At 37.6% G+C, this 16442-nt stretch overlaps 1 protein-coding gene across 4 annotated transcripts in view; it reads left to right on the top strand.

Moving 5' to 3' along the window:
• ARHGAP40 (Rho GTPase activating protein 40) overlaps nucleotides 1–16442 on the top strand; it is a 403388-nt gene that overhangs the window by 371665 nt on the left and 15281 nt on the right. For 3 of the 4 annotated variants that reach the window (XM_053715527.1, XM_053715605.1, XM_053715571.1), the window contains 3 exons: nucleotides 853–1059; nucleotides 1384–1524; nucleotides 2323–2691. In XM_053715527.1, the coding sequence (XP_053571502.1) occupies nucleotides 853–1059; nucleotides 1384–1524; nucleotides 2323–2538 (564 nt within the window). In that variant the 3' untranslated portion in view covers nucleotides 2539–2691. Of the gene's footprint in view, nucleotides 1–852; nucleotides 1060–1383; nucleotides 1525–2322; nucleotides 2692–16442 lie in introns of those variants that run through there. The other variant, XM_053715649.1, reaches the window with a different exon arrangement.

The raw sequence follows: 16442 nt of genomic DNA on the forward strand, positions 1-16442 counted from the left end.
AATCAGCATAGTCCTGGATCATTCAAGACACCACCACTTCTAAATGCATTTGAAATAGAGTCAGTGAGCCTTATGTATTACTATAATGACACACATATAAGCAGGTTTAGGTGTAATGCTATACCCCATGAGGCAGGTGTCAAATTCTTGCATTGGTCCGTGCTTCACTAGATAAACTGGTCATTTTTAATATTTAAGTCACATACTTTCCCAGATTTTTTTGGCTAGCTTTAAGAGAAAATTAGACATTTGACTTAAAGTATCATATTAAATTATGCAAATGAATAGCAGATAAAAAGTGCAAAAACTGATGCTTGACTGAAGGTTATTACATTTACCACATGTTTGCCAAAATTAGGCTAAATTACATGTGTTGGAATTCTGTCCCAATCCAAGCTCACGAGGAAGCAGACCTCAAGCTATTTCAGCTTCATGCTATTCGGTCATTAAGGCCTTCTGAAAAGTGGTCCTTTGTTGGTATTAGAATAACCTCATTTGTCAATTATTGATAATTTATCTGACATTATCATTCAGGTATAAACTATATCATAGTATTTGATATATACAGTATATTCCCTCCTATCCTACCTTGTAATGCTTTTTTTTAACCTTTTTACCATATCTTGTCCACTCATAAAATTGTTTATCTGTTCTTCCTGTGAACCTGTCCTAAACGTTTGTCCTGCATTACAATGTCCTTTCACAATGTGCCTTTTTCCTAACTTAATTATAACTTTCCATGTCTTGTTCAAAGACATTAAAAAATGCCATGCAGGTCTGTGTGAGAGTACTGTACACTATACATGGCTTCTGTTTCTATTTTGTCTTATTTACTGTCCTTTTGTCTCCTAGGCCCTTCTGGAGTTTCTACGGAAAGTAGCCTCTCTGGAGAATAGTAACCTCATGTCCCTTTGGAACATCTCCACTATCATGGCCCCCAACCTCTTTTTATACCGAGGGAACACCAGTAAAATCCCTGAAGGATGTGAGAAGCAAGTGGCAGAAGGGACAGCTAATTTGGTCATGGCTATGGTTCATTACCAAGATCTGCTGTGGACGGTGAGTTGTACCTCACAATTTGGTATTTCATACAGGTAGACCCTTCCACTAATAACCTTGTTCCCTTAAATACTCTTATAATGCTAGCTGCTTGTGTTCTAATGACCAATCAAACATGCTCATTTTCCAATTTGAGTTGAAAAGCCAGATTTATTATGTCATCACATATATTTTCTCTGCTGTATAAGTCTCTACTGCACCTTGGTGGCTTTTTTATGTTTCTGCCACATTTACTAATAATGGAACTGATTTGGCATTTGATGTCATTTTTTAAATTATTCATGTATGCATATTTCACATATCATTTTTGCGGTTTTCCTGCAGGTTCCATCCTTCCTGGTTTCTCAGGTTCGGAAGCTCAATGAAAATAGCAGCAAAAGATACCCATTTGGTGACCGAAGACTGCGCAACTTTCTGCGCAAAATCCACGCCGATAAGGATAAAGCAGAAAAGATTCTGACAGAGGTGTGTGAAGGTCCTGTTGTCTACTCTGTTATTAGGGGTGGAGAATTCTCTGGGGTATCAATTGAATCATACTGGACCTTCTAGAAACCTAAAGGACTTTGCCCAGACAACTGAGTGTGGACTCTCAGCCTCAGTGGGACATAGGCAGTTTACTATAGTTTTGTATGAGTTATTGTGCATTCAATGATACATTACAGATAAATTAACCATTTGTTTTATGATGAGTTTGTGAAGTAAACCCTTGTATAAAAATGTATCCGAAGAACTGTTTCCAAAACAGATGCATATCATATTACAAATTGGGATTGTGTTATACTTCACCAAACTTTTAAAGGTTAATTGGAAAATATATAAAATAGGATGGTAACCCAAAAAGTATATTGTTTTTTTTGTATTGCTTTAGTCTATTCAGGGTGTGGTAACATTACAAACCAACACAGACAATAGGACATTAGGAAGATCTGACCAGTTTCAATAATGTCCCCTAAATAAAGTGGAAAATAGTTAAACAAAGAGAGGGTACATTTGCTGTACCCTTTTGGTTTGTGTGTAGTAAATACTTTTATTTCACTCTCTCTTTTCTACCCTTTAATTCATATAACCTCATTTGGCAAAGCTAGGTTTAAATCTTGGATTTGTTATTTTGTTCAATACTGCATATATGTACTGTCATTTGTTTCTTTAGATCTCTTATATTAATCTTTCAGTACTCTTGTTAGCTTTTAGTTGTTAATCATAGCTTTTGGTTCTCAATCTGTTTCTCTCCTATTAAATAAGTGCCCTTTTTTCTCCTCACAGCCTTGTAAGCAGGTGAAGATCCGTACCTCCCACTTTCTGAAAGACTCTCTGGCCGTCCGGCTGGAGGAGGGAACACGAGCTGCAGATGTCCTGCAGCAGTTCCAGAAACACTTGGGACAGCGCAGCTTGCAGATGGTCAGTGCAGTGGGCCTGATAAAATGGTATATATTCAACAATTTATATATTATTTGTTTGTGTGGGATTTTAGCAATATGATTTACTTACAATAGAAGTTTTGAATGCCAGCATCTTTTTAGGAATATGTATTTTTATGGTTTTATTTCTGTTTATCTGGATTTGATTTCTATCCCTTTAAGGTCACAGATCATTGTATTTTTTTCTTATGTTCATTAAAGATTTCTGGCTGGATTGCTGTATTTCTCAAATGAAAGCATGTGCAGTGCAGGTGTATTATCTTCATTTTGTGCATGCACAATAGATTTTATATGCAGACCATTGTTATATGCAGGTTGTCCAGTCCAGGAATACTTTGGGTAAATTAAGTTGAATTTTTTGTTGTTGTTGTTATTTAATTTTTTTTTGTTGTAATTTAGAGTTCTATAAGTAAATTAACCTTGCCTAACCTACTAATAAAAGGAAAGCCACCAATCAGCAGCTAGCTTCCAGTAGTGTATTGCTGCTCCTGAGCCTAACTAGGCATGTTTCTCAACCAAAGATATTGAGAGAACCAAGTACATTTGAGAATCGGAGTGTATTGATAAGTCTCCTGAAATCTCTATCTGAACCTTGAAAGTTAAATTTTTACTTTCATGTCACTTTAAAACTTTGTCTTCTTCAGACACAACAGACTTTTTTTTTAATATTTGCTCTGCGAAAACAGATAACATCACTTTTCTATAAGTTAATTTGGATTTAATCCATTTGTGAATGTATCCCACAGTTTTCTACAACAGCCTTTATTTCAATTGTTTAAAACATAGGGCCAGATTACGAGCGGTGCGCTAACAGTTACGAGCGACCGATATTGGGTTTATCGTGGCCGTTTGCTCACATTGGATGTAGTGCTCATATTACAAGTTAAAAGTAAACGCAATCGCTTGAGCGCAATTTAATTTAATGCATGTCGGGCTAATGCAACCTCAGAGCTTGGATGAACTGTTTTGCGAAACAAAAAAGTGTCACAAAACACATCAAAAATACATTTAAAACTACAGTTACACTCATAATAACACTATCTAATAAAAAATAATATTGCACAAAAAATATATTTTTTGGGCCCAAAGATATAAGGTCTCAAGTGTTATAAAGCAATTTGCAGGTTTTTTTTGGGGTTTTTTTTAACACCTGAGACCTTATATAATTGGGCCAATATATATGGGCCCAAAGATATAAGGTCTCAGGTGTTATATAGCAATTTGCACCCTTTTTTTTTTTTAACATAGAGATATATACGTCTATATATATATATGTGTGTGTGTATATATATATATATATATATATATACAGAATAAATAAGAAAGGCACTCTCCGTATAATGGTAATATAACTTTACTTAGATGAACGTTATATTACCATTATACGGAGAGTGCCTTTCTTATTTATTCTGCATATCAATGGTTTAAGTGCACCCCGGAGGCTGAGGTAAAGCAGTGAGTGTGGGATCCCTTTGGAAGTTTATATATATATACATTTTTGTTTGTTTTGTTTTTATGTGTGTACATATGTATTTACAGACATATAAACACATAAATACATATGTACACTTGACATATATATGATATGATAAATATGCATTAGAGCCGGGGATAGGCACAGACAAAGGCAGTGGCTGACATTTTCCAAAGTACAGACCTTAGTGAAGGACACCAAGGTACATTTTAAATTAAAAACATTATTTTATAGTGCTTGGTGTTATTATACTGATGGAGATACCTATAACCAGCCCTCCTCTGGCTATACCCATGAGCCAGTGTCACTACTGTGTTATTATATAGTGCTTGGTGTTATTATACTGATGCAGATACCACTGATCCTATAACCACCCCTCCTCTGGCTATACCCATGAGCCAGTGTCACTACTGTGTCATTATATAGTGCTGGGTGGTATTATACTGATGCAGATACCACTGATCCTATAACCAGCCCTCCTCTGGCTATACCATGAGCCAGTGTCACTACTGTGTCATTATATAGTGCTGGGTGTTATTATACTGATGCAGATACCACTGATCCTATAACCAGCCCTTGTCTGGCTATACACATGAGCCAGTGTCACTACTGTGTCATTATATAGTACTGGGTGTTATTATACTGATGTAGATACCACTGATCCTATAACCAGCCCTTGTCTGGCTATACACATGAGCCAGTGTCACTACTGTGTCATTATATAGTGCTGGGTGTTATTATATCACATTTAGACAGTGATTCTATGATTATGATTATATCCATTAAATGTGAGATGAGTTAAACTAGGTACCACACCAATTAGAAATTTCTTTCATTTCATTTCAAATATCAGATTTCACAAATGAAATTCCAGACACAGATCATTAATTACTATTCACATTTAACATACACTATACACATAAAGAGAGGACACCCTTTTTCTTTACCTTTTTTTTTTCTTTTTAATAAAACAATCGTTTTCCAAATAAACAATTACAAACAACACAACTATATGCGTGTGCGCACATGCGCATGTATGCAGATACTATACAAGGGGGGGGGGGATACATATGTGTGTGCATGCATGTATATATAAAGACCTCTGTTTATTGAATAATTCTTTTTTTCATATATACACATCCCTATGCAATTTTTACAATCAAATATATGTATCAATCCATTATAACAAACTATATTGAGGCTATACAAGTATCTATCTTCAACAAAAACCAAGTAACAACACTTTTTAATTCTTCACATTCACAATGTAAACAATAGGTTAAAGGTTCAGGCTCCTATTCAGATCCTTATTATCTAATGAATTATCCATCATCTATATATACACTTTTTTGTTATTTTTACAATTAAAATATCTTCTTCTATATTCAAAAGGATTGTGTCCATCACAACAAACTATTAAGTGAGGTTATATATTATTAATTTTTAATGAAAACCAAAGTGATAACATTGTTTTATTTATTCATTTTCACAATGTAACCAACAGGTTAAAGAGTTTAGATTCCCATATATACACACATCCTATTTTAACCTTGTTACTCTGTCTAAATTTCTAAATTGTAACAGCTGGGAGCCTGATTTGGTTTCCACAGCTCAATGCACACAAATGTTTTTCTATTGGATTACACATCTGATGACAACTTCCTCTTTAGACACACAACTGTGTATAAATTGTTAACAATTGTTAATGATGGCATTCACTTTTTTATCTGATGAAACGACCCGTTTGAGGTTGAGAAACGCGTCATAAGTATTAAAAGCCATTTTATTTGAAGTTGTCTGTGTTGTGGTTTATCAATACCAACTGAACAACACACAAAAGATTACACCTTTGCAGCACCTGAAGTCCAGCCAACAGGAGGCATATACACCTGCAGCACCTGAAGTCCAGCCAACAGGAGGCATACACAAAGTTTCCACTAGGACAAGTGCCTTTGGAGCTTGGCTTCCACAGTGTACTAGCCACTGATAAGTGCTAGCCTGCTTTCTTGCACTGGTCACAGCACAGTGCCACACCATTTGGTAAGCATAATACTTACTTTTATCTGTACCTGCATATCCAGACGGTATCACGCTATTGTGGCGCCCTCTTTCTACTCTTTATACCACTGATACTATAACCAGCCCTCCTCTGGCTATACTCATGTGCCAGTGTCACTACTGTGTCATTATATAGTGCTGGGTGTTATTATACTGATGCCGATACCACTGATCCTATAACCAGCCCTCCTCTGGCTATACCCATGTGCCAGTGTTACTACTGTGTCATTATATAGCGCTTGGTGTTATTATACTGATGCAGATACTACTGACCCTATAACCAGCCCTCCTCTGGCTATACACATGTGCCAGTGTCACTACTGTGTCTTTGTATAGTGCTTGGTGTTATTATACTGATGCAGATACTGCTGATCCTATAACCAGCCCTCCTCTGGCTATACCCAGGGGCCAGTGTCACTACTTTGTAGTTATAATAGTGCTGGGTGTTATTATACTGATGCAGATACCACTGATCCTATAACCAGCCCTCCTCTGGCTATACCATGAGCCAGTGTCACTACTGTGTCATTATATAGTGCTAGGTGTTATTATACTGACACAGATACCACTGATCCTATAACCAGCCCTCCTCTGGTTATACCCATGAGCCAGTGTCACTACTGTGTCATTGTATAGTACTGGGTGTTATTATACTGACACAGATACCACTGATCCTATAACCAGCCCTCCTCTGGTTATACCCATGAGCAGTGTCACTACTGTGTCATTATATAGCGCTGGGTGTTATTTATACTGATGCAGATACCACTGATCCTATAACCAGCCCTTATCTGGCTATACGCATGTGCTAGTGTCACTACTGTGTCTTTGTATAGAGCAGGGTATTATTATACATTTGCAGATACACATCCAGTATTTCACTCAGGCTTTATTCCATAACTTATCACCCAATATCGCTAGCAGTCTCTTAACAAGCCACTAACTTTATTCACACCACATATTTTTTTATTCCTATTATTTAATTAGAAAGAAAATACATACTAAGGTTGTGGCAGACACTGTAAGGGCTAGTCACGGACTCCAGTGTCTGTGTACGGGACACCTTGCCTATGCCTGATTGGAGCCCTTTACAGTCAAGTTGATGAAAACATGTTAAAGAATATTCATGCAATATTAATTTTTATTAAAGGGTTATATTGTGCATTTACTGTAAATATTTTGCATTCCAATGTTCTGCACGTAGCAGAATATGTTCTTTGTATTTCTTTTTTATTATTTTATTGAGGTTACAACAAGAACAGATATGCAGTGGTAAGATATATTTAGGTACATTTTATCAGATTACAAAGTAAACAGATCACAAATATCTTACATGTGGCTAAAACTCCAGGCTCTGTGAGGAGCCCAGTCAGTTGCCAAAAACCTCTTTTATGATGTACACAAAGGGAGAAAAAAAAATAACATACAGTTGAGGGCATCCCCTAGTATTAGAGTGTAGTCTTTATCTATGTTAGAAAGGAGAGGGGATGTCCTCGCTGAACTTACTGGAGCTGTTAATCCGAGCCCCATGAGAACAGGAAACGGGGATTAAAGATCCTTTCTCCAACATTGGTGTGTACCGGGTCCACGGCGTCATCCTTACTTGTGGGATATTCTCTTCCCCAACAGAAATGGCAAAGAGTCCAGCAAAGCTGGTCACATGATCCCTCCTAGGCTCGCGCCAACCCCAGTCATTCTCTTTGCCGTTGCACAGGCAACATCTCCACGGAGATGGTTAAGAGTTTTTTGGTGTTTAAATGTAGTTTTTATTCTTCTATCAAGTGTTTGTTATTTTAAAATAGTGCTGGTATGTACTATTTACTCTGAAACAGAAAAGGATGAAGATTTCTGTTTGTAAGAGGAAGATGATTTTAGCAGAGACAGTAACTAAAATCGATTGCTGTTTCCACATAGGAACTGTTGAGGATGAAGTAACTTCAGTTTGGGGGAAACAGGAGTGTAGCAGACTTTGTCTGTGCTTAAGGTATGACAAGCCATATTTCTAACAAGACTGTTGTAAGTGGCCTGGAGGCTGTCATTTCCCCTCATGGGACCGGTAAGCCATTTTCTTAGTGCAAAAACAAACAGAATAAAGGGCTTATTATGGGCTAAAAAACTGGTAGACATTTTTATGGGCTAAATCGATTGCTTTATTTGTGCATATTATTCAAATTTAGGGCTAACAATTGACATTTTATATTCTTGGGGAACGTTTATAAAACGGCAGGCACTGTATTGGACACCTTTTTCAGTCAGTGGGGGCCTTTCTAGTCCATAGACTGAGCGCTGCATTTTCGCGCCATTAATGCACAGTTGTTTTTTTGAGAGCAGGGCATGCAGATGGCATGTGTGAGGATCTAAGAATCTCTGAAAAGCTTTTAGAAGGCGTCATTTGGTATCGTATTCGCCCTCAGGGCTTGGTTGGGTTCTCAATCTGTTTCTCTCCTATTAAATAAGTGCCCTTTTTTCTCCTCACAGCCTTGTAAGCAGGTGAAGATCCGTACCTCCCACTTTCTGAAAGACTCTCTGGCCGTCCGGCTGGAGGAGGGAACACGAGCTGCAGATGTCCTGCAGCAGTTCCAGAAACACTTGGGACAGCGCAGCTTGCAGATGGTCAGTGCAGTGGGCCTGATAAAATGGTATATATTCAACAATTTATATATTATTTGTTTGTGTGGGATTTTAGCAATATGATTTACTTACAATAGAAGTTTTGAATGCCAGCATCTTTTTAGGAATATGTATTTTTATGGTTTTATTTCTGTTTATCTGGATTTGATTTCTATCCCTTTAAGGTCACAGATCATTGTATTTTTTTCTTATGTTCATTAAAGATTTCTGGCTGGATTGCTGTATTTCTCAAATGAAAGCATGTGCAGTGCAGGTGTATTATCTTCATTTTGTGCATGCACAATAGATTTTATATGCAGACCATTGTTATATGCAGGTTGTCCAGTCCAGGAATACTTTGGGTAAATTAAGTTGAATTTTTTGTTGTTGTTGTTATTTAATTTTTTTTTTGTTGTAATTTAGAGTTCTATAAGTAAATTAACCTTGCCTAACCTACTAATAAAAGGAAAGCCACCAATCAGCAGCTAGCTTCCAGTAGTGTATTGCTGCTCCTGAGCCTAACTAGGCATGTTTCTCAACCAAAGATATTGAGAGAACCAAGTACATTTGAGAATCGGAGTGTATTGATAAGTCTCCTGAAATCTCTATCTGAACCTTGAAAGTTAAATTTTTACTTTCATGTCACTTTAAAACTTTGTCTTCTTCAGACACAACAGACTTTTTTTTTAATATTTGCTCTGCGAAAACAGATAACATCACTTTTCTATAAGTTAATTTGGATTTAATCCATTTGTGAATGTATCCCACAGTTTTCTACAACAGCCTTTATTTCAATTGTTTAAAACATAGGGCCAGATTACGAGCGGTGCGCTAACAGTTACGAGCGACCGATATTGGGTTTATCGTGGCCGTTTGCTCACATTGGATGTAGTGCTCATATTACAAGTTAAAAGTAAACGCAATCGCTTGAGCGCAATTTAATTTAATGCATGTCGGGCTAATGCAACCTCAGAGCTTGGATGAACTGTTTTGCGAAACAAAAAAGTGTCACAAAACACATCAAAAATACATTTAAAACTACAGTTACACTCATAATAACACTATCTAATAAAAAATAATATTGCACAAAAAATATATTTTTTGGGCCCAAAGATATAAGGTCTCAAGTGTTATAAAGCAATTTGCAGGTTTTTTTGGGTTTTTTTTTAACACCTGAGACCTTATATAATTGGGCCAATATATATGGGCCCAAAGATATAAGGTCTCAGGTGTTATATAGCAATTTGCAGCCTTTTTTTTTTTTAACATAGAGATATATACGTCTATATATATATATATGTGTGTGTGTATATATATATATATATATATATACAGAATAAATAAGAAAGGCACTCTCCGTATAATGGTAATATAACTTTACTTAGATGAACGTTATATTACCATTATACGGAGAGTGCCTTTCTTATTTATTCTGCATATCAATGGTTTAAGTGCACCCTGGAGGCTGAGGTAAAGCAGTGAGTGTGGGATCCCTTTGGAAGTTTATATATATATACATTTTTGTTTGTTTTGTTTTTATGTGTGTACATATGTATTTACAGACATATAAACACATAAATACATTTATGTACACTTGACATATATATGATATGATAAATATGCATTAGAGCCGGGGATAGGCACAGACAAAGGCAGTGGCTGACATTTTCCAAAGTACAGACCTTAGTGAAGGACACCAAGGTACATTTTAAATTAAAAACATTATTTTATAGTGCTTGGTGTTATTATACTGATGCAGATACCACTGACCCTATAACCAGCCCTCCTCTGGCTATACCCATGAGCCAGTGTCACTACTGTGTCATTATATAGTACTGGGTGTTATTATACTGATGCAGATACCACTGATCCTATAACCAGCCCTCCTCTGGCTATACGCATGTGCCAGTGTCACTACTGTGTCATTATATAGTGCTTGGTGTTATTATACTGATGCAGATACCACTGATCCTATAACCAGCTCACCTCTGGCTATACCCATGTGCCAGTGTCACTACTGTGTCATTATATAGTGCTGGGTGTTATTATACTGATGCAGATACCACTGGTCCTATAACCAGCCCTCCTCTGGCTATACCCATGTGCCAGTGTCACTACTGTGTCATTATATAGTGCTGGGTGGTATTATACTGATGCAGATACCACTGATCCTATAACCACCCCTCCTCTGGCTATACCCATGAGCCAGTGTCACTACTGTGTCATTATATAGTACTGGGTGTTATTATACTGATGCAGATACCACTGATCCTATAACCAGCCCTCCTCTGGCTATACCCATGTGCCAGTGTCACTACTGTGTCATTATATAGTACTGGGTGTTATTATACTGATGCAGATACCACTGATCCTATAACCAGCCCTTGTCTGGCTATACCCATGAGCCAGTGTCACTACTGTGTCATTATATAGTACTGGGTGTTATTATACTGATGCAGATACCACTGATCCTATAACCAGCCCTCCTCTGGCTATACGCATGTGCCAGTGTCACTACTGTGTCATTATATAGTACTGGGTGTTATTATACTGATGCAGATACCACTGATCCTATAACCAGCCCTTGTCTGGCTATACCCATGAGCCAGTGTCACTACTGTGTCATTATATAGTACTGGGTGTTATTATACTGATGCAGATACCACTGATCCTATAACCAGCCCTCCTCTAGCTATACCCATGTGCCAGTGTCACTACTGTGTCATTATATAGTGCTGGGTGTTATTATACTGATGCAGATACCACTGATCCTATAACCAGCCCTCCTCTGGCTATACGCATGTGCCAGTGTCACTACTGTGTCATTATATAGTGCTTGGTGTTATTATACTGATGCAGATACCACTGATCCTATAACCAGCTCACCTCTGGCTATACCCATGTGCCAGTGTCACTACTGTGTCATTATATAGTGCTGGGTGTTATTATACTGATGCAGATACCACTGGTCCTATAACCACCCCTCCTCTGGCTATACCCATGTGCCAGTGTCACTACTGTGTCATTATATAGTGCTGGGTGGTATTATACTGATGCAGATACCACTGATCCTATAACCACCCCTCCTCTGGCTATACCCATGAGCCAGTGTCACTACTGTGTCATTATATAGTACTGGGTGTTATTATACTGATGCAGATACCACTGATCCTATAACCAGCCCTCCTCTGGCTATACGCATGTGCCAGTGTCACTACTGTGTCATTATATAGTACTGGGTGTTATTATACTGATGCAGATACCACTGATCCTATAACCAGCCCTTGTCTGGCTATACCCATGAGCCAGTGTCACTACTGTGTCATTATATAGTACTGGGTGTTATTATACTGATGCAGATACCACTGATCCTATAACCAGCCCTCCTCTGGCTATACGCATGTGCCAGTGTCACTACTGTGTCATTATATAGTACTGGGTGTTATTATACTGATGCAGATACCACTGATCCTATAACCAGCCCTTGTCTGGCTATACACATGAGCCAGTGTCACTACTGTGTCATTATATAGTGCTGGGTGTTATTATATCACATTTAGACAGTGATTCTATGATTATGATTATATCCATTAAATGTGAGATGAGTTAAACTAGGTACCACACCAATTAGAAATTTCTTTCATTTCATTTCAAATATCAGATTTCACAAATGAAATTCCAGACACAGATCATTAATTACTATTCACATTTAACATACACTATACACATAAAGAGAGACACCCTTTTTCTTTACCTTTTTTTTCTTTTTAATAAAACAATCGTTTTCCAAATAAACAATTACAAACAACACAACTATATGCGTGTGCGCACATGTGCATGTATGCAGATACTATACAAGGGGGGGGGGGGGGGGGGGATACATATGTGTGTGCATGCATGTATATATAAAGACCTCTGTTTATTGAATAATTCTTTTTTCATATATACACATCCCTATGCAATTTTTACAATCAAATATATGTATCAATCCATTATAACAAACTATATTGAGGCTATACAAGTATCTATCTTCAACAAAAACCAAGTAACAACACTTTTTTAATTCTTCACATTCACAATGTAAACAATAGGTTAAAGGTTCAGGCTCCTATTCAGATCCTTATTATCTAATGAATTATCCATCATCTATATATACACTTTTTTGTTATTTTTACAATTAAAATATCTTCTTCTATATTCAAAAGGATTGTGTCCATCACAACAAACTATTAAGTGAGGTTATATATTATTAATTTTTAATGAAAACAAAGTGATAACATTGTTTTATTTATTCATTTTCACAATGTAACCAACAGGTTAAAAGTTTAGATTCCCATATATACACACATCCTATTTTAACCTTGTTACTCTGTCTAAATTTCTAAATTGTAACAGCTGGGAGCCTGATTTGGTTTCCACAGCTGAATGCACACAAATGTTTTTCTATTGGATTACACATCTGATGACAACTTCCTCTTTAGACACACAACTGTGTATAAATTGTTAACAATTGTTAATGATGGCATTCACTTTTTTATCTGATGAAACGACCCGTTTGAGGTTGAGAAACGCGTCATAAGTATTAAAAGCCATTTTATTTGAAGTTGTCTGTGTTGTGGTTTATCAATACCAACTGAACAACACACAAAAGATTACACCTTTGCAGCACCTGAAGTCCAGCCAACAGGAGGCATATACACCTGCAGCACCTGAAGTCCAGCCAACAGGAGGCATACACAAAGTTTCCACTAGGACAAGTGCCTTTGGAGCTTGGCTTCCACAGTGTACTAGCCACTGATAAGTGCTAGCCTGCTTTCTTGCACTGGTCACAGCACAGTGCCACACCATTTGGTAAGCATAATACTTACTTTTATCTGTACCTGCATATCCAGACGGTATCACGCTATTGTGGCGCCCTCTTTCTACTCTTTATACCACTGATACTATAACCAGCCCTCCTCTGGCTATACTCATGTGCCAGTGTCACTACTGTGTCATTATATAGTGCTGGGTGTTATTATACTGATGCCGATACCACTGATCCTATAACCAGCCCTCCTCTGGCTATACCCATGTGCCAGTGTTACTACTGTGTCATTATATAGCGCTTGGTGTTATTATACTGATGCAGATACTACTGACCCTATAACCAGCCCTCCTCTGGCTATACACATGTGCCAGTGTCACTACTGTGTCTTTGTATAGTGCTTGGTGTTATTATACTGATGCAGATACTGCTGATCCTATAACCAGCCCTCCTCTGGCTATACCCAGGGGCCAGTGTCACTACTTTGTAGTTATAATAGTGCTGGGTGTTATTATACTGATGCAGATACCACTGATCCTATAACCAGCCCTCCTCTGGCTATACCCATGAGCCAGTGTCACTACTGTGTCATTATATAGTGCTAGGTGTTATTATACTGACACAGATACCACTGATCCTATAACCAGCCCTCCTCTGGTTATACCCATGAGCCAGTGTCACTACTGTGTCATTATATAGCGCTGGGTGTTATTATACTGATGCAGATACCACTGATCCTATAACCAGCCCTTATCTGGCTATACGCATGTGCTAGTGTCACTACTGTGTCTTTGTATAGAGCAGGGTATTATTATACATTTGCAGATACACATCCAGTATTTCACTCAGGCTTTATTCCATAACTTATCACCCAATATCGCTAGCAGTCTCTTAACAAGCCACTAACTTTATTCACACCACATATTTTTTTATTCCTATTATTTAATTAGAAAGAAAATACATACTAAGGTTGTGGCAGACACTGTAAGGGCTAGTCACGGACTCCAGTGTCTGTGTACGGACACCTTGCCTATGCCTGATTGGAGCCCTTTACAGTCAAGTTGATGAAAACATGTTAAAGAATATTCATGCAATATTAATTTTTATTAAAGGGTTATATTGTGCATTTACTGTAAATATTTTGCATTCCAATGTTCTGCACGTAGCAGAATATGTTCTTTGTATTTCTTTTTTATTATTTTATTGAGGTTACAACAAGAACAGATATGCAGTGGTAAGATATATTTAGGTACATTTTATCAGATTACAAAGTAAACAGATCACAAATATCTTACATGTGGCTAAAACTCCAGGCTCTGTGAGGAGCCCAGTCAGTTGCCAAAAACCTCTTTTATGATGTACACAAAGGGAGAAAAAAAAATAACATACAGTTGAGGGCATCCCCTAGTATTAGAGGTAGTCTTTATCTATGTTAGAAAGGAGAGGGATGTCCTCGCTGAACTTACTGGAGCTGTTAATCCGAGCCCCATGAACAGGAAACGGGATTAAAGATCCTTTCTCCAACATTGGTGTGTCCGGTCCACGGCGTCATCCTTACTTGTGGGATATTCTCTTCCCCAACAGGAAATGGCAAAGAGTCCCAGCAAAGCTGGTCACATGATCCCTCCTAGGCTCCGCCAACCCCAGTCATTCTCTTTGCCGTTGCACAGGCAACATCTCCACGGAGATGGTTAAGAGTTTTTTGGTGTTTAAATGTAGTTTTTATTCTTCTATCAAGTGTTTGTTATTTTAAAATAGTGCTGGTATGTACTATTTACTCTGAAACAGAAAAGGATGAAGATTTCTGTTTGTAAGAGGAAGATGATTTTAGCAGACAGTAACTAAAATCGATTGCTGTTTCCACATAGGACTGTTGAGATGAAGTAACTTCAGTTGGGGGAAACAGTTAGCAGACTTTTCTGCTTAAGGTATGACTAGCCATATTTCTAACAAGACTGTGTAATGCTGGAAGGCTGTCATTTCCCCTCATGGGGACCGGTAAGCCATTTTCTTAGTCAAAAACAAACAGAATAAAGGGCTTATTATGGGCTAAAAAACTGGTAGACATTTTTATGGGCTAAATCGATTGCTTTATTTGTGCATATTATTCAAATTTAGGCTAACAATTGACATTTATAATCTTGGGGAACGTTTATAAAACGGCAGGCACTGTATTGGACACCTTTTTCAGTCAGGGGGCCTTTCTAGTCATAGACTGAGCCTCATTTTCGCGCCATTAATGCGCAGTTGTTTTTTGAGAGCAGGGCATGCAGATGCATGTGTGAGGATCTAAGAATCTCTGAAAAAGCTTTTAGAAGGCGTCATTTGGTATCGTATTCCCCTCAGGGCTTGGTTGGGTCTTAGCAAAGACTGTATCTGGGACTGTATAGGGGTTAAATTGAAAAACGGCTCCGGTTCCGTTATTTTAAGGGTTAAAGCTCTGAAATTTGGTGTGCAATACTTTTAAGGCTTTAAGACACTGTGGTGAAAATTTGGTAATTTTTGAACAATTCCTTCATACTTTTTCACATATTCAGTAATAAAGTGTTTTCTGTTTGAAATTTAAATTGACAGTAACGGTTTTATTTTAAAACGTTTTTTGTGCATTGTTGACAAGTTTAAGCCTGTTTAACATGTCTGTACCTTCAAATAAGCTATGTTCTATATGTATGAAAGCCAATGTGTCTCCCCATTTAAATTTATGTGATAATTGTACCATAGCGTCCAAACAAAGTAAGGACAGTACTGCCACAAATAATGATATTGCCCAAGATGATTCCTCAAATGAGGGGAGTAAACATGATACTACATCATCTCCTACTGTGTCTACACCAGTTTTGCCCATGCAGGAGGCCCCTAGTACATCTAGTGCGCCAATACTTATTACCATGCAACAATTAACGGCTGTAATGGATAACTCCATAGCAAATCTTTTATCCAAAATGCCTACTTATCAGAGAAAGCGCGATTGCTCTGTTTTAAACACTGAAGAGCAAGAGGACTATGATGATAATTG

Source organism: Bombina bombina, chromosome 1 (genome assembly GCF_027579735.1).
Source record: "Bombina bombina isolate aBomBom1 chromosome 1, aBomBom1.pri, whole genome shotgun sequence".
Taxonomy (NCBI): domain Eukaryota; kingdom Metazoa; phylum Chordata; class Amphibia; order Anura; family Bombinatoridae; genus Bombina; species Bombina bombina.